General features: G+C 29.7%; 1 protein-coding gene and 1 long non-coding RNA gene across 26 annotated transcripts; one reads left to right on the top strand and one right to left on the bottom strand.

Annotated features, from left to right (window-relative positions):
- The first annotated feature begins 1,126 nt into the window (after positions 1–1,126).
- Positions 1,127–25,216, top strand: LOC127704739 (proline-rich transmembrane protein 4-like). Of its 25 annotated transcripts, none has more exons than XM_052208988.1 (6): positions 7,613–7,666; positions 13,100–13,181; positions 15,889–15,927; positions 19,498–20,334; positions 20,425–20,574; positions 20,605–25,216. In XM_052208988.1, the coding sequence occupies exons 4-6, from the start codon at positions 19,634–19,636 to the stop codon at positions 22,487–22,489; spliced, it is 2,736 nt and encodes a 911-aa protein (XP_052064948.1). In that variant the 5' UTR covers positions 7,613–7,666; positions 13,100–13,181; positions 15,889–15,927; positions 19,498–19,633; the 3' UTR covers positions 22,490–25,216. The 25 variants fall into 25 exon arrangements, with proteins under 25 accessions (XP_052064916.1, XP_052064925.1, XP_052064948.1 ...); XM_052208984.1 differs by having other exon boundaries at positions 20,425–20,514; positions 20,545–25,216; XM_052209025.1 differs by having other exon boundaries at positions 20,425–20,514.
- On the bottom strand, positions 20,075–20,744 carry LOC127705341 (uncharacterized). Its single transcript, XR_007983843.1, has 4 exons — positions 20,655–20,744; positions 20,331–20,570; positions 20,181–20,240; positions 20,075–20,120 (listed from the first exon to the last, which is right to left on the bottom strand). It is a non-coding gene; the product is annotated as an uncharacterized LOC127705341 (long non-coding RNA).
- Positions 25,217–25,330: the final 114 nt, after the last annotated feature.

Raw genomic sequence — 25,330 nt, forward strand, 5'->3', positions numbered from 1 at the left:
ATCAACACTGAGTTGAGGTCGAACCTTGTTTGTGGCATGATACATCAGATTCTGATTTTAATTGAATAATGTTGCCAGTTTTGCTGCTAAAGGTCAGCAATGATCAGTAATTCTCACTGAGTAGTAGGCTTCCTCCACCAATAAAAATGACTGACCATGAAATAGCCATGGTCAGAATATTAAATATGCCGTTAATCACCAACAATCAATCAATCAAATTATAAGAATATGGAGTTGGTTAATATTGGTTCATATGGACTTAAAAAAGAATGAATGTGCTCAAAGTGGAATATCACACTAGGGTAAAAAAAAATTTGAAGTCCCCCTTCTCATGAATAGGGGTCTGAAATATGATAACATTTTCTGAGATAATGAACCATTGTGTGTGTAAATTGGTCATTGAAGATTAACGTATATTATATTATGCAAAATGTTTTTTGTTTTTTGTTTTTAAGCATTTTAAGGATGAAACTACTTTTTTAACAAAACAAATTTATTTTTTTAATGTCAAAAGGCTTTTATAGTAATTTAGTCACTGAAATCCTGATCTTAGCATGGACTTATATCTAGAATGTATGTCCTTGATCAGTGTCAAAGATTTTCAGTTATTTTGTCGATTTTCAGTTATTTTGTCCCCAAGCAGGAGAAATACTTAACCATTTACAAACATAGTTCTTTTTTTAAAATGAGACATTAAATTTGATTAGTCAGTTTCTTTTTAAAGGCAGAAACAGTGGGCAGATTTTTATTAATAATTAACTATATGACAAATATTTATACCCAGAAGACATTCAACAACAATTTTTCATGTTTTGTACAGTGCAGTACATTATATCTTCAATCAAATCAACCTGAACAGATACAGTTGTTTAATTACTGTTAACATTATGATATCTTGTATTTATATATTTATTGATAAAAATCTAATTCTTTCTTCATAAATTATTCAAAGATCTTACTCATATTTTTATAGCAATCTAGATTATAGAATGGATAATCCTATGCTAATAATTGTAATATTTTATCTAAATATTTTGGTAAATCCTCAATAAATTAGAATGATTTATAAGAATAATTGACTTGAGAATGACAGTGTTGTTGTTTTCTGATGAAATGATTACTTTTACATTAAGGATAACACACTAGATAGTGGTTTAATGGTCAAGAGGTGTAAAGATCAGTCTTGGTCAGCTGGAACTTTATCATCATCTGCTGCAGGTATGTATTACAGTAATTAGCTAGGTTTTGGTGTTTTGTTTTTATTTTTGTTTTTTTTTTATTTCAAAGCAAAATATTGGCTAAATGTAACTTAAAAATGAGAGAAAATTGTTCATTGATAAATTTGAAAAGACAGGCTTATAGATTAAAGAAACAATATTGAGAAGTATTTTTAGATAGAAATATTTCTTATGTCTGTCTTGCTTTCGCAAGCTGACATAATCGTACTGTGGATTCATTTATTTTTCGTGGATTGAGAAAAACTTGTATTTCTGTGGATATTGGAATACATGGTTTTGCAAAAGCCTGCATACAAACCCTATTGAAAACTTGTACTTTGTTGAACATTTGAAATAGTGGTTTAACCTATACAGAAAAATCCACGAACATTGGTGAACATTGGTATCCAACGAATAATAATGAATCTACAGTATATTGCTTTCAGCATTTGAAGAAATTATTTATATGAAGTTATGGCACCTAACTGTAGAAAAAATGACTTATTTAATCAACAATATTAAACATTTATGTTGTTAGCTCTTAATTGTTAATTATCTATAACTCTACCAGCTTGTCAAATCAAAAGCTTTGCATACATTTTCACCTGGTGTTCTTTGATGAGAGGAATTTTGCTTTGTGGACATACATATGTTAGGAATTTCCATATTAACTAGTTTATGTATTTAAAACAGAGAGTCTTTAATATGACCTGACATTTGCTATATTTTCTGTAAGTAATGAACCTTTTGTCTTGATTGAAGAATATTAAACTGAGTGTAGAGTTATAAACATATCTGTTGCAAGAAGGGCCAAATTTTATTTGTGATTTTGAATTTAAAACAACATGTCAGTGCTTAATGAATAATAAGAAATGTTGACATGCTCTAACTCTATTTGGTTTGCAAAATATTTTAAAGTGGTTACTGTTGATAACTCATATTTGAAGTAAAGCAAATTTGGTTGAAATTTTTTTGAGGTAAATAGTGCGGACCACAAATTCAACATGGCAGACAGAGCCAGTATTTATGCATGCAACAGACCTACTAACATTCCTTATTTATAGATTTCTCCCTCAATGAGAGGTGTCCACCTGACTTGTGAAATCTTCCATTATATAAATGAATACCTCAAAACAGGCATTCATTGGGCTGTTTTCTGCTCTTTGGTCAGGTTTTTGTCTCTTTGACACATTTCCCATTTCAATTTCTATATTCTATTCAAAGGAGTTAAAATGACATTTTTGAACATGTTTACTCAAAACATTAGTTAGTATACAAGATTTAAAACACTCATGGCTGATAAGAGATCTGTTAAAGGTCATCATTTGCTTTAAATCCCCCATGGAGATTTTCAAAATCTGGCAGTTATGACATACACACAACTCTTTTTTCTAACCAGTTCTTACACATTGTTAATCAGATTTGGGTTCTACTAATACATCCCAACTTAAAACTGTGGGTTTCATCACATGCCAGTCTATTGAACTTCTATCTTCCATTAAGTCTTAATCCTTGTGTGCTAATCCCAGTTGACACATAAAGAGATGTAGGATGGTCAGTTTGGTGATAGTGTGAATTAGTTAATTATATCCCTATCTAGCAGAGCAAAAGCTTAATTATAAACAACAATAGTCAAATCTTCTTAATAGATTAGATATATTCATTAATGTATAGTGAATGAAAAACCTTTCTCGCATTGACTTTATCAGAATATTGCTTTCTATTTTTTTGTTTGAGAATGAAAAGTGCAAGATATGATACGTGGGGTTGATTTAATTGTATCAAATACAGATTGAGTTATTACTTAACGAAATTAAAGAAACTAAGAAATTATTGTTAGCATTTATTTCAATATTATGCCATTGTTGACCAGCTGATGAAAATGTTTGGTTACCTAATGCCATTTTGTTGCTCTATGGAGAAACTGAAAAGATATCAAAATTGTTGATGCCCCCCGTCATATTATGAATTGAAATTTTTGTGTGATTTCTTCTACATTTATCCAAAACATGTCTTATTCTACATCTTGCTGTACTATGTTATATGCACATTTCTGCAGTAAATATTAATTAGATACCATCATTAATGAGAAAAATTACCAATCTTTAAGGTTTGGAAAATTATCAAAAACTGTAATGTAATTATGGTTATATAACAGTTGAATTGTTATAAAGAACTTCATCTACACTACATGTAAATCTCATGGCATCTGTTATTATATTATGTTATGTTATGAAATCATATTTTTGCCAAAATGAATAAAAAAAATTATGAATTGATGTTTTGTTGAAATTGAATACTACTAAGCATTTCTTTTATGTTAGTTTTAAAAGATATTGATTATAAATATCTGAAAACCAGATAAGTTTTATTGTTCAGTGTTTTTTGTGGCATTCATTGAAATACACCCTGTATTGGCCTGTAAATATGTTTTATTGAAATATCAGTAATGCTGTGCTTATGTTTATTCTTTATAGATAATCGTACAAAAAACTATTTTATTATGCCATAGTGGAATTATATAATTATAAAAGAGAATGTAATAAGGGTATCGATTATTTGATAATGGTGCCAAGGGAATGATCTAAAATTAGGTTTTCTGGTAATTACATTTCGGCTCTTTGAAAGTAGATAAAATTCTTCACCTTTAAAAGTGTTTTGTTGCTCTGGGTCAGTAAAGTCTTCTGTCTTTATTACCAGGATTACTGATGTCTGTATGTATTAAGTGCATTTTTATTTGATCTAATTAATCAATAAAGTTTCACCTAAATTTATTATTAAAAATGGTTTTGGTGTAAAAATTGGTACCAAAGAAAAGGAACGAGCGTTATGATAGCTAGTAACCTGATGTACTACAAATAATTATTATATTAAAATTACATATTACATTTTAGAATATAAAATAGTTAAGTAAATAGAATGACTGACAACCATTTATAGTGTTTATCACCCTAAATATGATGAGAATTTATATTCTTAAATTTATACAAATCTACTGAATTTGATTAGAATTTCAGATAAATAAAGATTTTGATCAGGAAGATACAAAACTGTAAGTATTTATGTTTTTAAGAATTGTATTTGAAATTGATAGAAAATAGATTTGATTTAACCACAAAATTATTGTATTTAAATTTACCTGTGTACGTTGTTTTATTTAACGCCCCTTTGTCCAAGGTAAGAGTTGTCTTATTGACACTCTTCCTACATCTTTTTTATTACTACCTATAACGTCTTATGTTATATAGGCACCTACGTTTTAATAGTGTATTTATATTGTGTCATAGATCAAACTTATTCGTTCAGTGTATGTTTACTTGTTTTTGTTTAAAAGTCTTTTTGATCGAGTTAAGCCATTTCAATTGATATTTTATAGTGTGTCTTTTTATGTTGTATTGTCACACTACTGTCTCAGGTTAGGGTGAAGGTTGGTGCCTGTTAAAACGTTTAAACCCGCTGCATTTTTATTCACCTGTCCTAAGTCAGAAGCCTGTTGTTCAGTGGTTGTCGTTTGTTGGTGTGATTCATAGGTGTTTCTCATTTCTTGTTTTTTATATAGATTAGACCGTTGGTTTTCCTGTTTGAATTATTTTACACGTCATTTTGTGGCCCTCTATAGCTTGCTGTTCGGTTTGAGCCAAGGCTCTGTGTTGAAGGCCGTACTTTGACATATAATTGTTAACTTTGCCTACATTGTGACTTGGATGGAGAGTTGTCTCATTGGCACTCATACCACATCTTCTTATTTATATTGATGTAAATAGATTTCTTTGTAATTAATGATGTTTGCTCCTCTTGATTTTGAATTATTGACAGATATTCGGAATCCTCTGGTTTTATCCATGTAGTGCCAATAAATATTTGGCCCGCTAACTCCTACTTTTCTTTTCATAATTTTATTACATATAGTTTTAAAAGCCATATTTGAAAGTCTTATAAAATCCTAGTTATTTTTTCATAGTTTTTGAAAGGAAAAAGGTGCCAATGTTAAATGTATGAAAAATGTAGAGAGAATCATTTCCCACCAATTTTTCAATGGCTTATATTTCAAAAACAAGGTCACGGACCCTTCATTTTTTTATGCTTTTTTTAGTTCCAAATTATTTATATACTATTAATTTATAACAGTCTTTTAAAAAGCTTGTTATTTTGAAAGAGAGGAGGGTAGCGAACATCCTTAAGTAAGTAAACCGCACCAGATTTGGCTTAGTAAATAAAATATGGTTAAAGAATTGGTTATAATGGTAAAATTAGAAATTCAATGTGAATAATACTAAAATGTAGGTCAAGAAATGAATTTTAAAACTTGATAAGAATCAATGGAAGGTAAAATGTTGGTCACAGTGACCTACATTTTTGTAGACACTGTTATGCACCTAGTGATATGATTTTTGTTTACCTGAAAATGTGATAAGAGAAAATGAAGCATAAAATATAGGTCACAGTACCGGGGTAATTTTTTTTAAACACTGTTAGACTCCTCTAGACGCATCTTTACAATACTTTTTATGATAGTTGGTAACATTATGTGATAGGTGCAGCATCAGCAGTTTGCAGATAACCTCAATATCTTTTTCTCACTTTCCCATAGCATGACAAAACTATTATGAAGGTTTTTCATGATGGCACCATGTCAGCGGGCCATTGTCACCTGACTTTGACCTCATTTTCATGACCCACTGGTCAGGTTAAGATTTCAAGATGAAGACTGTTCCTCGATCAGTACTATACATACTAGATCTACATTATACGTGTGTGGATTGGTTGACCTGTGTATATGTCTGTATGACATTGACCTCATTTCATGTTCAAATTGTCATGTAAAGTTTTCAGGATGGAGTGAGTTCTTCAGTACTTCAGTAACTATACATGATATTTGATATGTGGAATGGTTTGCACAGAGTATTTTTTCATTTGTCAATTACAATAATGGCCTTGGCGTCATTTTCATGGTGCAGTGGTCAAGTAAAGGTATATTCCTCATTAGATATTCATCATACATCAACATTGGTTGCAATGATTAATTTTGATTTTCAACAACTGTCAGTTTTTTAATATATCTTTATAAAATTTTAATTGAATTGGCCAGTTTTAAGATTGCTTACACAGGTATCCTGGGGGAAAAAAGGATAACAAGTTTTACTTGTCTTCTTGAAATACAATGTATTAAAGCTGCAGAAATATGAATAGTCATTTGAGGCATTTGAATAGAAAGAGAGATCCAAGTATTCACTGGTGGTCAAGGATTAGTAACCAGGGATGAAAATTAATTTAATTGTTTATTCATTTATTCATCTTCTGACAGTTGATTATGTTAGCGATACAGTGTATATTGTCATATCCACTTGTGGACAATCTCTACAAATCTCTTGCTGCAATTCCTCCTTAAATCTATCTTGACCAGGCAGTGACCTTATCGTTATAATTAACTGTTTTTCTAGTGGAAACCATTGTTTTGATTAAAGTAATTTTATGCTTTGTTAGTTAATGTAGCTGCTGAATATTTGGATGTTTTGTGGTATCTGCCAGGATGCTTTGTGAAAATTGTTATGTCCATATGAATTGTTATATTTTGCTTGTCTTAATATTAAATGGTTAGATTAATGCAAATTCAATTACCAATACATGTATAAATCTAGGGCTAATACATGAATATATATTGGTCCTAGTATTAATTAACAATAATGTCTAAACTGTCAAATTGATAGATTTTTGGAGTTTTTATTCCCATAGATGTAATACCCATGTCATATATTTATGGTATTCCAGTATTATAATCAAAGGGAATAAGACAATTTTCAATGAAAAGATGGTTATTTGGACTAGTATATCTCACTGGGTATTCCTGGTAGAAAATATGTCCTTTAATCAAAAGTAGAAATCTGTGACCAGTGTAATTTACTAGCATGCTTCTTTGTCAATTTGATTTTTTGTTTTGCAGACTTGTTTTTTATAAGCAAGTAAATTGGTAAGATATTGATAGTGTCTTTCATTGTTGATAGAGTAAATAATTTCAATATTGTGTGTACTTAACATTATCTCTGTAAATATTAGCTAGATTAGAAGAAAATTGTAAAATAAACAAACGTTTTCTCAATAAATTGAAGAAAAATTTCAAAATAAACATTTCTAGGTAAAAAAAATGCTACATAAATAAATTAGATCCATGACAAAGCTTTTGGGTAAATAGAATACAATATTTTGACTGAATAATGAATTAAATATGAACCATTAATTCACTTAACCTGACAATGATTTCTTCAGTGTAAATTAAATTTGCATGTTATTGTGTTGCGTTCTCTTTGATCCTACAGTTAAAGTGTTAAGAATGTGTTTATTTAATTTTGAATCACTTGACCTTAACCTGCATAAACTTAAGTACTAACCATTTATCACATGCATAAACAGGAAGTCTACAATAAAATAGCGCTAAGGAGGAAATACTGCAAGTAAGTTGTTTTCTTATGTTTTATAGTAATTTTTTTTCTTGATGTCCCACATTCACCTGTTAGTGCTTTAAAGTTATATAATAATTGATCTTTTGGTTAGGTTTTGTATGCTGAGGGAGCTTTCAGTGTATTCATTAGAAACTAAACATCCTCGTCCTACCCTGGTGGTCTATTTTGGTTCCTGGTAAGCTTCTATTTCTGTAGGGAAGAAGTTAATACAGAAATTAACAAAACATTTCATAATAAACATTTGAAATTTAGCATTTTAAGGGCTTAGCAGCAGAGTGGTCTTAAGTAAATGTTTTTAACATTAGACCAATTCCTTAGATCCATGCTGTAGTCAGTGCAAATATTTCCCAAATTTCATTTGCAATAAGCTATTTTTGCTCTTTTATTTAATATTTTTCCACACAATATTTCAAAAAAATGAATAAATAAATAAATAATTATATAAACAAATCAATAGATAAAAAATTATAAATGAAATTTGGAAATATTTTAGATTAAAATATGGCTAAAGTCTAGGTGAACATCTACGTTTCAGTTTACTTTCCCTGTCACCACTATTTTAGAAGTTAGAGCACTTGTCATCTCCAAACATCTGGTTGTTCATTTTAGGACAAATTATTGTAAGTTCAGATTTTATTGCGAGCTTTTAGTATTGCAATTTTTGCAGAATGGACAAATTATAACGGAGATTATACTTACTGCAATTTCTGGAAAATCTGCATACAGATCTGATTGTTCATTTTAGGACAAATTATTGTAAGTTCAGATTTTATTGCGAGCTTTTATTATTGCAATTTTTGCAGAATGGACAAATTATAATGTGAGATTATACTTACTGCAACTTCTGGAAAATCTGCATACAGATATATCACAAATTATAATGTGAGATTATACTAACTGCAATTTCTGGAAAATCTGCATACAGATATATCACAAATTATAATGTGAGATTATACTTACTGCAATTTCTGGAAAATCTGCATACAGATATATCAGTCAGATATCAGAATGCGAGTTCTTATTATTGCAATACTCACCCAGTCACATTATTCACAATAAAAAAAACTTCACAATAATTTCTGATTTTGCAGTATATTTTGTTCCCTTCAAATCTATAATTTCAATAAAGGCCGCTTTTAATCAAGTAATTAACAAAAAAGTTAAGTAGATTTTGTATGGATTATTTTGTGGAATATAGTTGAGAATTGTTTTAAATGAAAATACCAGTAGACAGGCCTTGGAAAAAATCAATCTGAGGGAGTCTAGTCTCATAAACTCCATTGAAAATGCATTTATTCCTGATAGAATAAATAGGTAATATTTGACAAAATGTCAACATCCTTGATGCTTGCATCACAACTGATTGGATAGTAGACATGGGGATATTATCTGACTTAAAGAGTCTGGATTTTTTGTTTTACTATAAGTCAAAAACTATTCCAAACAAACATTCTTAACAGTTACTTCTTTAATCAGCAATTTAAGTCTGTTGATTTTCACCTCATTTCATGGTCTACTTCAAGGTATGTGAAAAAGTTTGGAATTTACTTACTATCATCAAAATCTATGCCTGAAATACGCAAAGCTTTTTTCTATTGGAGAAGTATTTTCTATGAGTTTTGTATATGTCTAGGCACTGGTTTAACAAACCACTATAAGCTCATACTTAGGCTATGTCATTAGAAAGTTGGATAAACAAAGGTTTAAATGTTAATGGCAAAAGCTTAAAATCATCAGCAATCTGCAAAAATTCGTAAAATTTGGATAATCACTTTATTCATTTTGGTGCCTGTATTTGTCATTTTACAGTTTTACTGATTAAAGTCAGATAAGTGTGAAAGAAAATAAATTTATTTAAGATTTAGTAATATTTCATTAAGGCTTAGATTGGCACCATACTTGCCCTGAATGCCTTGAACTAGTGACATTTGCATATTATAGGTAATATATTAGTTTTTCAGGCTTATATCTAGATCAGTAAGTTTAAGATTGAAATAAAGATATCAGGGTTGAGATACAGAGAACAAAGTTATGTCTGTTTCTGAAATAGATCTTACATCATTTAATGTGTTTACATCATCAAAGGCCAATAGGTTAATGTTTTTATATCTAAGTCACTGGGTAAAGAAAATATGAATAAGTAGAAAACTCTAGCCTAATGGTTGAAATTAGCATAATGTCAGTGAACAGTTAGTGAAGGGAACTAAGATAGAGGGAGTAGGTTGAGATTGGGAAATTAATGTTAATAAATTGTATGGATTGGTTAGATTTCAGTAGAATGGAGAAAAGTTAAAAGTTTAAACACATTACAATATAATGTGGTTAAAGTAATCCTTACTAATACTGGAGATGTCTAGTCATAACGCTAGAAAACACAACTAGCTAGATATGGAATATTGCTTTTTCTGACTTGAACGGAAAAGGTACATTTTGGTTGTAACATAGTGCTGTAAATTAATCCAAAATGAAACTTTTTGCAATATTATTGTATTTCATTTTCTAAAACATCTGAATAAAGTCTTTATGAAAATATAGATAACAACCTATGCTTGAAGTCTTATTTCAAGTGTTTTCAAAATGGATATATACAAGCTGTTAGCAAACAAACAGGCTTATAATTTTCAGAAACAATTTGGTACAATTTATTCAAGCACAAGCATCAGCTGTCTTTTTGGCAGTAAGAAGTTGTAATTGCAAAATATACCTCCTGAGAAAATATGTTTTTGGGCAAAGGTTGCACTATTATATCATATGTCTGCGTTTGTGTGACAACCTGTCAGAGTTTGTATAATTCTTGTAATTTTACTGTTATTTCATGACTGAATAAACCATAAAAAGGAATTACTTTAGCACTGACTGTGTTATGTTCAGAGATTCAAAATTTAATTCTGCAAATTAAATCTTGAAATGCTTGAAAGAATAATGAAGAATACTAAAATACTATAATAACATTCAAAATTTTAATACAAGAATAGAATCCTTTGGGTAGACTTGTCCTGGTCTACATCGACTAACTAACATACTGGATGTGTATTGAATGACAGCCCTCTTCCAATAATAAGATCTTTATATATATATGGCCCATGGATTTCTAATTTGCAAGTTCAAGTTTTTCATGATTAATTGAAGTGAACAAGTTAATGATAGTTATTGAGATGAGTTCACAATAAAGAAAGGATATACTTTCCAAGTAAATTACAACTTTTGACATTATAATAGGGATTAAGGTATTGTGCATTGTGTGCAATATGGAATTCATTTAACCTTAAATATAGCTGGATTTAACATTTTTTAAACTTTTGAATGTAGAGGTATATTGGTAGTAATTTCTTATTTGACACGAAGGGTGGAATGTGAAAACATGAACATTATTATAGTAAGTATGTCTAACACTCTCATATTAGATATCCCATGAAGATAATGAAGAATTTTTAAAAATTAGAGGGTAAAAATTTGACCTAAGTCATAAAATGTACTTTTCTTGGATGATAAAGTTTTTTATAATCTAAGTTGAATTTGTTGGGACTAATCACTCTGATTGGAAATAATAAACCACCAGGGAAATAAATTAACTGTGTAAAAAATATTTTTAGATAGTAATATTTTAAAGTGCAGTTAGATAAAAGGCTTCAATATTTCTGGACACCTGATTGTTTATCAGATTGATCTCTCAGAAGATGGAGATTTTTATAGCGGCCAATCAAGCCAATTATTCAGTTATTTACCAAACGTTGCTTCTATTGCCAAACAAATGCACTTTTATGTATTTTAGTTGAAATCCCAAAATAAAGAATAAATTTATATTCTGGTTTGGTATTGATCCACACAAATGCATTTTAAATTTAGTGCAAAAAAAGAAAAACAACTTTAAAGTTTTTAAATAATCGGTTTTGAGCGTCTCTGAGTGATAAAGGTAAATACAGAAAAGCACTTTGGAAGCATGAAATTTATGAAGTGGTATTCTCATCTACACAAGAATGAAATTCTCTATTTTTTTTTTTAAACAATTCAATGTATACAGTCACAATCTGTAGAAAATATGTACTTTGAATGTTAAAGATTGAATAGTTCTGAACTCTTAATATCTGTAAACTGGGTAACATATAATTTGATCTGGTTTAAGTTTAATTGAAAGTGAGAAATGTCCTTAGAATTAGCCATCAATTGTGTACAAATTTTACATAACAAAAACAACAATGGTCATGTTTTGGTATAAAGATGGTGTGGGAGGTCATGGGTGACTTTATCGAAGTGTTACTTCACTTTTAAATCAATGTCAATTATTCAATTCATGATAGATTATAAATGACTAATAACAGGAGTTGCTCACTAATGGGATTAACTGTTTTCCTATTGGTTAATTCCGGTTTACCGAATATAACTTTTAGTTATAAATAATTTAGGAAGTAAACATATAGAAAACGGTACAGTTATATTTATGTTTGTATATTTTCTTTAATAACATGTTCAATTTCATTTATAACAAAAACTGAATTTATTTTTGTCTTTAAAAAATTGAGAATTACAAACCGGTCTGTTTGGAAACCAATTCCTTTTTGACTCAATGAAAATTACTAAATGTATAAATCAGTCACGTCAGTTTCTGTACAAATTGAAAACTCATTCTTTTCCGATTTTTACAAACTGTTCTTTAAATTTGCAGGTATTCTCTCTGATTTTTACAATGAAAAACTTTTCATTTGTCAGGCCTAATTGTTAATTTTTTTTTTTTTAAGTTTGAACAACATATAAATAATTTATACCCTTTCATTTATTTACCATATTTAACTCATATCTAAGAGCAACGACTGGTCGGCCGGGACAGAATAATGTGTCCAGGTAGGGTGACATATCTTCCAGAGGACTGTTACCTTGTGAACTAGTACGTTAAAAATCTGGCTCAGTGTGTCAATCTAATAATGCAGGGTTCAACATTCTCGTCCTGAATTATGCATTTAACTTGCCACTGGAGTTAAGCAGCCATCCATCATCATCATCCTTTAATTCATAATATATCAGTGATATCTAATATCACTACAGTTTCTGTCAAATTACAAGAATGATAATGTCATATTGCAGGTCACTTGTGTCTACACCATAGCTTACAATTCACACTTGAGCAATTTTTTAGTTGGCAGTCTGGTCTGTTTCTTAAGAAATAACCTATGGGAATATATTAACATTAGCCTATTTTAGATAAAAGCTGTTTAGTAACAATTGGTGTCACTGTGACCAACATTTTTCTCATATTCTATTTAAGAAAATACTTTAACTGGTACAGAGTGGAAATTCCTAAATACTTTGTAATGACTTTAGTAAGATTCTTGTTGTAAACTACTAATATATTCATGTTTATTTAAAGTACATCACCAACCATTAACATATTTGAAGTAAAGTATCAGTTTTTATGTGTTTTGCTTGCAGGTATTGGAGATCAGTTGAACACCATTGTATTGACAAATTCATGGTCTGTTAATCCATAAAATGACAAGGTGTATTTCTAGAGGTAATCAATTTTATACAAATATCACAAATATGTATCAGGGTGGGTTGTCCTGCTTTAAGGTAACATTTTATATTAGATGTCAAAAGAAGGAAATACTACTATAATTTTATGGTTTTAAATTTTTTTTACTTTGATAACTTTTATCTTATTTAAGTTAACTTGAGTACTTGATACTCAACTTCTGTTGTATTTTGAACTAGAAAAGTTACATTTTTAAATAGATTAGGCATTTTATGTAGTAATTTACAAGAAAAGAAGGGAAGAAAGAAAGAAAAAAATCTGAAAAAGAATACTATTTGATAGAATATATGCACATGCAGGCACTTGTCTCTGAAAAGAAATTTCCTATATACCTTAATATAACACAGGTATTTTTTTCAGTGGCAAGAGCCTGTGAATAGATGGAAATTTTGTGAAAAGAAATAGGAATCTAGCTGGTGATTTTCCATTTTTTGTGCTGTATAAAAAAATAAGCTAAAACTAAAACAATAGTTGTGATATTAGCGCACTGTTCCTGTCCGACTGCAAAAATATTTAAACGCTCACCAAAACGCCTTCGGGCACCGAGCAGACTGTGCGAGGGCTGAAGAGCCAGTCAAGGTCGTTAAACACTTCCAGTAGTAGATATTAGCATAATCTCATTCTTGATGCAGGTGTTTTCAAATGGAATGAAAATTTACTCCTTTCCAAATAGACCCACAGGAAATTCTCAGCTATATATGTTTTTTGATCTCAATTATTTCATATTTGTCGTTTTCCTAATTTATGGTTTCAGGTATACTTTGTAAACTGACGTGTGCAAATTTTTTTATTTAGACCACAAAGGAATTGATTGTTTAACCTATCATAATTTTTATGTATTAAAACATCTGGGATTTATATCATATGTTGAAATATATATGCTGAATTGAAAGTTTATTTCTACATATATGCGCATGCATACATACAAGGCATTTTATATGGGAAATAAAAATGCTCAAGATATATCAAGCTTCCTCATATTTATTTAAAGTGACTTTATCTGATTATCAGCTTACTTAAAATATCCGTTGATAAAAATGGATGAATTTAAAGAAAATAGATTAGGTAGGAAATAAAACCAGGAGAACTTAAGCATTTTATACCCCTCACCTAGAAATTGTAACCTTTAATAAAATGATTAGATTTTGAACTGAGGATTATAGAATTATGTAAACTATCACGTTTTTCAGTGTTGAAATTCATATCAATATAAGGATGTTCACAATGTAATAAGTTAATCAGGATATCTGTTTTGGCCAACTAATGACCATATTGTATGTTATTTAATGCTTAGGGAGCTACCATTTGATTTTTATTGGGGGAGGGGCTAGGATGAAATTTGAAAAAAATAGGCAGGACAGGAGTTTTGAGTAAAAAAAGGCAGGATGAGACACTTGCAAAAAAAAAAAGTCATGATGACAATTTAGGTAAAAAAAAGTCAGGATAAACTTTTTAAAAAAATGCAGGACCGAATAGAGTGAAAAATAAAAAGGCAGGACAGAGATTACAACTAAAAAAAAATGCAGGACAAAATGTTTCATCCTAGCCCCCCCATTAAAATCAAATGGTAGCTCCCTTATTTAATAATTTTTATAAAAAAAAAACAAAAATAAAACAAAAACAAAAAACTTTAAAATTTCTGTTTATAAACAATAAACAGCTGTAAGATGTAAACAAATGGACATGAGAAGTTGTCAGATTGATTGATTAGACAGGAAACAATTAGCCATGGTGAAAAATGAGGATGAACTTCACAAACTTTTTTGTTCAAATTCCCCCTTTTCAACACCTGCAACTTACAATAGCCAAAATATATTAGAATGGACAAATGGTTAATGGATGATGATTTTTCAGTATGGTTGATTAATGGTTAGCAGGTAACACGTGGAAGTTCTTACTGAAAGAAAAAGCACAAAGAGGATTTTAAATAGTGGTATTCTGCACTTACTCCAGCCTTGGAGTACCATAACACTGTGTTGTAGCAGTTGCAGCTTCAGTTGATAATACCTTATCTGTAAAAAAAAAGCCCTATCCTACAATGAATATATTATGCCTGGTGACTTAACTGAGAAACAAACAACATTTTTTTTGTGCAGTTTACCAAAAAAGAATCATTTTAAAATTTGCCTACATGTTATGATGTATTTTAAAACTCTTGAGTACAAATTGTGAAATTTAACTGTTTAAAAAATATTGTATTTCACTAAATGCAGTGGTAAAGTCTATTTGTATACATATGGTAGTTTATATCTCAGATTTTGTCACATATATCAGGAAATTTTGGAATCATGTGGATGCACTTAAAAAAAAATGTTTAATTTCAGTTCTAATTGTATTTTTATTCCAATGATAATACAAATAGAATTTCAGTTGATAGTCCCTCTCAAAAACAGAGCCTTTTCTTTTCTGTCTTTCTCACATACCTAAAATATGTGAAGAATAAAATAAAAATAAAAATGTCACATCTGTTTTCCTTGTACATGTTATTATCCAGACTATGATGTAAATATTTTAATTTGTGATTGACAGATGAGAAGTAACATTATGTCAGGCCCATCAACCTTACACAACATCACTCAAGCATAACTATAAGGTCAACCAGTAAACATTTGTAAACTGTCATGGTAAATATTTTGACACTGTTATATGTATCATATTTTTTGACATAGTTATGTATTTCTTACAGGATTTATTTAGAGATGGCTTAAAGTGACAAACTTTAAAGGTAAGTTTATAGACAAATATTTTACTGTTAACAAATTTTAATATACTTTTTTTTAATTTTATAAAAAATTTTCGCTTTAAATGTCACCCTGTTTGGTTTAAAGAGCTTTATGAAAATTTGCATAGATTAGGGTACTTAACTACCACGTCAGATGGTATTTCCTTCTTAAACAAAAACACACATAAATCTTGGTACATCTGTACTATGAAACAAGGACATCAACTGAGATATACATTGCAGTCTGTTGTGCAGATCTCAGAAGACGAAGTCTAGAATTATTTTTTTTACCATTTTATATAATTTGATTGTTCTCCATTTGTCATTGGTTGCAACAATTTTTTATGTTGTTTTCTGTTTTTTTCATTGATTCAAAAAAATGATATCATCCCAAGAATCGAAAGAACTATAATTGAACACTGTATGTCATCTAAAATCATTACAGACACTATCGTCATCATTACAAAGGGTACAACAATTTACATTTTCAACAGGCATAAGGTATAATGTTCTCTCCAGGCACTCTTGCTTCCTCCACCAATAAAAACTGGCTGCCACGATAAAGCTGCTGAAAGAGGTGTTAAACATCACCAATTAATCATTTTCGACACCTAAATTTTCAAAATTTAAACACCTCCAATTTAAAGATTTAAAAGTTTTAACTATATTTTGGTGGGAAAATATATAGATTCCACCACTGCACAGAGTGTGTTACAGTATTCCTCCTCTCCAGACATTTAAATTTTAAAATTTCGAGCTTTTTGGATATTTAAAAATTAAAGTGCCTTAATTTTGTTATGATAAGGTACTTCTAATCAATTAGTGTCATCATAGGTCAGAAGAATATTAAATAGGTTTTTATAAGCAATTATTTCAGAAATGTTGATAATTGTGATTATTCAATATTGACACTACCTTAATTGTAGGATTCCCTGGTAATTTAGATAAATGACCACAGGATTCATCACAGCTGGTGGCAGTTGACCTAAGCTGGACACTTTCTTCAATAATTGTATGATTGGACAATAAGATTAGAAATTTTCTTAAGTATTTTGACGCTTTATAAGAAGCTTTATGATTTCTAACTAGAGGCCAAAACAATGTAAATATTGCTTGTTTTATTCTTTGCTACCAGTACTCTTTACTGTTTTTTATTTCCTGTTTAAAGTTCATCCATTGAAAAAAATTATCAGGTATGTAACAATAATTATGCACCAGATTGACTTCAAATTTGATCTTTGGTTGAGAGAATTTTTAAAGAATTTTGGTACACACATATGTTTCCTTTTTTTCAAAAATTTTAACATTTAATTGACAAAGGAACATTTTAATTTTAAAAAGGACCAACATAAGTATTTACATAAAATTGGCATACCTGAACTTTGATCGTGCAATTTATACATTAAATATTTAGTTATTATGAAATTGTGATGCTATCACAAAAACTTAGTGTTGGCACCTTTCAATTTTCTATCTTTATTGCTATATTACATGACATTTCAGAGTTTAAAGTTGTTTTCTATGATTAGGTCAAATAAACACAAGAAAGGAAATAAATATATGTTTTTTTTTAGTCAGTTATGATTAAGAATAAAACTGTGGTCATTTAAGTCAATATACCAATTTTTTTCAAGTGATAGTTCTTGCTATAGCCTTTTTTTTTAAAACAATTATTTAGAGATAAAATCAGCATCAAATTTGATTAAAACATATTTACGAGTCAACATAAAGACCATCCTTTTCCTAATCAACAAAGATGTCATATTTTTGACACACATTTAATTACTTGTAACATGTATTGAAATGAAATATAAGGAGGCATTGACCTGAAGTCACTATGAACCAGCAGGTTTTGGTTTTGAATAGAAAAGAGATTAACCATGTTAACTCTGTCTAGAACTGTGGCTTTTTAAGAGGCAGAAAACAGCCCAAGGCCACCAATGAGTCTTCAACACAGCGAGAAAATCCTGCACCCGGATGCTGTCTTCTGGTGGCCCCTTAACCAATAATGTATACTAGTTCAGCGAAAATAGACGTCACACTAAACTCTGAAACATATGAATGAACCAAAAGAAACTGATTTTATTTCAAATGATGGGTTCTCTACCAAAGTTACTTCCTCTTACTTATCTTTTAAAAACAGTCTGTATTTTACTTCTTTATCAATTTTTACAATTGAAAAAAAAAATAAAAAATCACTCTTATGTATTGTAATATCTCAGATCGTAAATTACATTATGACCCCTTAATCTAGGATTATTGAAACAGGAACCATATATTACTACAGGAAGCTCGTAGGTGATTAAAAGCATTTAAATAATTAAATATTACATGTACTCAAACAAAAAGATTTCTACATTTAACATGTACAAACTGGGCACTTTATTATCATGCAATGTAATTTTATCATTTTGGTCAAAATTTACATGAACAAAAAAAGGTAAAGTTACATTAACTTAACATAAGTTAGGATTCTTAATTTAAAAAAAAAACTTTTAAAGTTGTGCTATGTCAGATTTTTGGTACAATCTTTGTATATACATGTATATTTTAGTTGAAATGAGGTTAAGTTAAATCACAATGATGTTTCACAAAATATAATTTAATAATATGTATATAGTCAATATTGTGGCTTCAAACCAACAAGGGCTTAATAAACCCATAATTACCTTTAATTAGATGTTTTTTTTGTAATACTTTTTGGTTGCCATTAGGACTTTATTCACTAAAAATCTCACCCCACATTGATTATGTTGAAATTTTTTTTAATTCATATTTTAGGCTTTTTAAAAAAAGAAAATGTTCACTTTCACCGAGAGAACATTTTTTTTTTTTTTTGGCGATAATGGGCCAAAAAAATAAAGATTAGACGATAATAGCAGAAGCAGATTTAGGGGAGCCAAGTGTCCTTCTTACGGAGCTTCATATATGATAAATCCATATAACCTTTTACAAGTATCGCTCCAAAGTTGTACATTGCATGGAACTTTACATTAACAACATACTGATATTGGAAAATCAATGTTAGCTGTTATTTCAAAATAAACAGGAAATATATCGTACTCTGGAGTATACTTAATTTGATTTTAATTTCTTAATATCAAATTAAGTATGATTTGGATTGATTACAATGCATCCCAACAATACAAAAAGCAACCAACATAACCTAAGGACATCTTAAAGTCAACATATAGACTTCAACAATTGACAAATGCCTATACTATATGTCAAGCCCTAGACTGCCCCAAGTCTACAAAACAATTACCATCAAGACCAAATTCTGGTTGGTTCGCCTATAAATATTAGCTACATATGGTGCTAAGTACTGATGCTCCATGAAATATTGATATTTGAAATCTAATATTTTACTGTAGTGTAACATTTGTTTGTAATAGATTACTCTCTATTAAACTGTATAATGCAAAATCCAATACAATAGGATACAATATTTTGAATGACATCAATTTACAACGAAACATTTATCACTCATTAGAAAAATTTAAATTTATTACATATTGAAATTAAATTACCTAAATCTTCTGTATACATTGATAAAGTTTTTGAATTTTTCAGAATGTACCAACAATTTGAACAATTTGTATGAAGAAACGTGAATATGAAAGTTTGCACTGTGAAGGAAATTGTAATTATGACGAAATTTCGGATCTTGTATCAGGAGAAAATATCATAGTATCGTAACCAAAATACAATGCATCAGAAAAAGACAATCGTACCTCTTTGTATTGGGATATTTGGATTTTTGCTATTTGTGGTCAGTAGCTTAATTTACTGCCAGACATTCAAACCTAGCAACTTCCATGAAGCATTCGATAGACATATTAGGTTCAAGAGAGAAGTGAGTAATGCAAATTCCACTGAAATCCTTGATTTAAAGAATGTACACATCAGCAATGTTCAGCAAAATTTTTCTGGAAATTATACAAGTGATAAGAATAACTTTTCCACAACTGTTAGTAAAAATGAAGACATTTTGAATGTAAAATCTTTAAATGAACCTATTAGTGAACCTGAAACAACACCTGAATTATCAGCACAACCTGTAAATACCAGTGAAACAGTGTGGTCTACAAATAGTACATCTGAACCTAATTCTGAACCAGAAACTACATCTGAATCTAAGTCAGAACCAGAAACTACATCTGAACCTAAGTCAGAACCAGAAACGACATCTGAACCTAAATCAGAACCAGAAACTACATCTGAGCCTAAGTCAGAACCAGAAACTACATCTGAACCTAAGTCAGAACCAGAAACTACATCTGAACCAAAATCAGAACCAGAAACTACATCTGAACCTAAATCAGAACCAGAAACTACATCTGAACCTAGGTCAGAACCAGAAACTACATCTGAACCTAAGTCAGAACCAGAAACTACATCTGAACCTAAGTCAGAACCAGAAACAACATCTGAACCTAAGTCAGAACCAGAAACTACATCTGAACCTAAATCAGAACCAGAAACTTCATCTGAACCTAGGTCAGAACCAGAAACTACATCTGAACCTAAATCAGAACCAGAAACTACATCTGAACCTAGATCAGAACCAGAAACTACATCTGAACCTAAGTCAGAACCAGAAACTTCATCTGAACCTAGGTCAGAACCAGAAACTACATCTGAACCTAAGTCAGAACCAGAAACTTCATCTGAACCTAGGTCAGAACCAGAAACTACATCTGAACCGGAACCAGAAACTACATCTGAACCGGAACCAGAAACTACATCTGAACCTAAATCAGAACCAGAAACTACATCTGAACCAGAACCAGAAACTACATCTGAACCAGAACCAGAACCAACATCTGAACCTCAACCAGAATCTGAACCTGAAGTCAGTTTTCCTGAACCTGTTCCACAATGGGACATAGCTATGAAGGAATACAAGTGGGGATGGGACTTTCTTGTTTACTTATTTGGTGTAATATTCTTACTTCTTGGATTATATAGTGTTTATAATATTGTACGATTGTGGCGTATTGAACATTTACTTAGTAGGAATTATTTTGTAACATTGAATGTTTTAGTTACAAGTCAGTGTTTGTTGAGAGGATTGTACCTTGTGATAGATGCACACAACAGAAATGGAACATTTCCTGTGATTGTGAACTATTTCCTCTACAGTACTGCATATCCATGCTTGACGTCTGCTTTCAGTATTTTGTTCTATGCCCTGTTGCTGGCAACAAGGGTTCAAGTGGTTTCTACAAAAATACAGAAACTTTCATTACTTATTGGAATCATAGCATTTCATTTTGCGCTATCCGTTATTACATCTGTCATAGTTGGATTATTCTTCAGTGCTCAAGTTTTGCTGTTAGTATGTCAATTTTTCTACGTCATTTGGGGCACTATTTTATTCATAGGATATTTTCATATATTCAACAAATTAAGATTAGCAGCTATGTTTCGAAATAAAAATTCTGCAAGTATATACAAAGCAAGTTTTACAAGTAAAGATGGCAAAACTAACAACAAATCAGTGAAGAGGAAAAGTAAAAATAGATATACATTAAATACATCCGTTAAAATAACATTTGCTGCTGCAATTTTTGGATTACTTTGTGTAATGTTAGAAGTATATGGAATATTTGGCGTTTATAGACTTTATATTGAAGGCCACATTCCAGAGCCATGGCCATTCTTTTCTTATCAGTTTTTGTTACGGTTGGTAGAGTTTTGTATGTGTTGCCTCATGGTATATGTTGCATCACAACCAATCATGGTCCGTAGAAGAAGCTCAAATAGAACATTTTCTACTGTTTATGGAATGTTCAAACGTTTATTTTGTGTTCCTCAGGAAGATAGACTAATTGACTCAGAACCTAGTTCTGCAGCAAATTCTAATGCTTTAGTGCTTAGCGATGATTTGGACAAGAAACATACTGTAGTTAACTTTGATATCAAAAATGAAGAAAAACATTGTCCAATGAAGAAAGAACAATCTCATCTTGTAATAAGGGAAGGCGTTGTCCGATTTAAGGCTGAAGATGATAGTGTTACTGGTTCTGAAATTGGAACCAGTTTACCAGATCTAATACCTGGTACTATGATTAACGCAAAACGTAATTCTGTTTCTAGTGATACGGGTATTTCTAACAAAGGATATAAAGAGAATGCCATAGAAAGTGTACAAAAACTTCATCGATCTGATACAGAACCGTCAGAAAATTTAAAACGCAGCATGGACTTTGAAAAAATGAGTGTTGGTACTTTTGGTACTGACATAACAAGACCATTATCCTCTATAAATTTGACTCATAGTTTAGAGTGGGAATTTGAACAGGCATATGAAAGAAGCTTTATACATAATTCAGGATCTACAAGAAGCTTGCCAAGTGATCTCTCAGCTTGTAGTGCAGGAAATTGTAACAGTTTACTTTTAAAAGATGTTTCACCTCTTCAAAACAGAAGTAATTCAATGTTTTCATATGAAGAATCAGAGGCAGCCATTTATAGTGATTCTTCTTCTGAGAAACCTTTAATCAAAAAGTCAAATGAATCTTCAACGGACAGAAATATTGATGAAGATACTAAATTATGATTTATATTTTATAGTAGATAATCGATTTAAATGTGTTCATATTTGTTAAATAACTTGTACAAGGCCTTGTATGATTTTTTTGTCATCTTTCAGTGTTCATCTCCTGTCTGTCTTCTCATATTTTCCTCTTGCATAATAAAAAGACAATCATACAACTAAATATGGCAAAAATGTCCTTCTAAACTATTGATGATAAACCAGTTAATATGGTGCTAGCACTTGTTTTGTATATACAATGTATTGAAACAGATTTTTAAGAAATAAAATCTTAATTTCTATTATACTATTAGCACAGCTAATTTTTAATGAAACAAGGAGAAAATTAAAGATTTTAGTTCAAAGGAGAGATCTGTATGTACTCTAGTGGAAAATTAACAAAAATATTTGGTAGGCAGGCCTTAAACTGATAGACTTAAAACCAACATTTAACTTCTTCAGTGAAAAAAAGTAAGAAGAAAATAAATGTGTTAAACAAATTTAATGAAACTTTTGGAAATATAGTTGTATATTTGGTTAAATTTCTCAACACCTGCGTTTGAAAGATTTAGTTTAAGTTTTTATTTTTTGTATGCCAACAGTTGATTGTACTTTTCACAAAAATATGTAATAATTGTAAATTGTCCTATTTAACAAAAATAAAACTACGGATAATTATTTTTTCTCTATCATATTGGTGCTACATTTGTAATTTACCTAAAGTACAAATAAAAAGAAATTGAAGATTTATCTCCCTTTAGTACAAATAAAAAGAAATTGATGATTTATCTCCCTTTAGTACAAATGAAAAGAAATTTATAATTTATCTCCCTTTTCATGATCAAATACCAATTCTCATGATTCTACATCTGGACATAGCAGCAGAAATATATTAAGATTTAATTAGGTATTGCAAATGAGATAGTTTCCAAATATTGTATTTCAATTGCATGTATTTTATATTGTTTTATTCAATTATCAAACTTATCAACAGAATAAGAGTATCTTAGAATGTCATTTAATTGAAATATATGTACTAGTCAACATAGAGAATTTGTGTTTATTGCCATTATGATATCAGTCAAATTTATAAAAATTATCCCTTAATTTGATATGACCAGCAAACCTGGATGCTGCAAATATTAGTATTTATAAAAATTGTGCATATTTTTTTTAGATACTTAATCATTTTGAATTAGTGGGAGAAAGTTATTAACAATTTTTTTGCAAAATGAGTACAAAATGTATTTTGTAAAATTTAACCAACTTTAATTTTGACAAATGGTAATAATTTACTGCTCATATCAACAAGACAACAACCTTTAATACAAATAATAGAAGGCATCTACAAGTAGAGGTTAACATGCAGCCTTCAACAATGGTGTCAATCACACAATGTAATATGTCAAGCTTTGTTTTTGACTTTTTCAGTGTATTTATCTGTGTTCAAATTTACTGTGGATTCATATCATTTATGAGGTACTTATTTTTGTTTGAATTTTTTGGGGTATGGACACAATTTTAACTTTATTTAAGTTCCCAATAGATACAGATTTTCTATATGTTAGTTTTCGAAACATGTTAAACGCATGAAATATGTTATCAACAAAAATTATTTTTTTCTCAATCAACAAAAATGGATGAATCCACAGTAGATATACAGTAGGCCAGTAGATCAAATAAATTTATATTCAAGGTTGAAGTTCTACCATTTTTACTCCAGGGGCTGAAATTGAAGTGAAATTTAGATAAAAATGTACTTGAGATTCACAAATGTTTACTTTCTTATTGAGTATAGTTTTTATACAAAGTTTTGTATACATCTCTTTGTAATCCATAAATTTGTTTATTTTCTTATTTTGTTATTATTATATTTAAGTTATATTACAAGTATATTTTATTCGTAACTTCATGAGCTTTATATTTATCATTTTACCACCCTATTCCATATTTCTCTGCTCTCGACAGTAAAAGTTAGTAATTTAAAAAAAAAATCAAATTTGAAAATCTAACTATCTAGAGAGGTGAAATATGGTATCACATTTGTTCAGTGGTAGGACCTCTAATTAGGTGTCAGTTAATGTTTTTATTTTTAATTGCAAAAAAATCGTTTTAAAACAGTGATACTCAGCTAAACAAAAAAGAGAATATTTCAGAGTATAATAAACTCATCATCAGGAACAAATATTTATACAGTTTCGTCTTTTTCTAAGATTGTAGCCTTTTTTTGTTAGAAAAATAAATTTCAATAAATTGAGAAAAAAAAACATATTTAACTTGTATGTCATGATAGTCTGTATTTTATATGTACAACAATCTTTTATTTTTAGACCTCATTGTCACTGATTGTACAGTTTTTCAGAGACTGACCTTCTAACATGTCTAAGGACTATTCTATTAAAAACATCAATTACTGTAAATTCAGAAATGTTGGGATGTAAATTAAAACTTGCTTTTTAAATTTTGATAGCAGTAGTTGTGTGCATCATTTTCTGACAACACAAAAGTTTTACCTCACATTTTTGTACATTGTTCAACAATGCAAAAATAAATTTGTGCAAAAATTTCCGAATTTACGATTAGAATTTAACCACAAAGATTTTGATAAATCCATGTTTTTTTAACATTCACTGATACAAGGCTAATTTGGCCTTTTGTTTTTTTTTTTCCTTTTTACTATTTATTTGGTGCTGATATTTAAGTTTATATTTTTATTATTGTTTACATGAAATAAAACAGTATGAAGTATGATAGACTCTTTTTATTACATGTACAACAATGTATTACTAATGTAAATAAAATGAAATATGGGGTATACATCAATGAGACAGCAACCCAGCAATACAAATAAACAAACAATATTTA

Source organism: Mytilus californianus, unplaced genomic scaffold (assembly GCF_021869535.1).
Source record: "Mytilus californianus isolate M0D057914Y unplaced genomic scaffold, xbMytCali1.0.p SCAF_1, whole genome shotgun sequence".
Taxonomy (NCBI): Eukaryota; Metazoa; Mollusca; class Bivalvia; order Mytilida; family Mytilidae; genus Mytilus; species Mytilus californianus.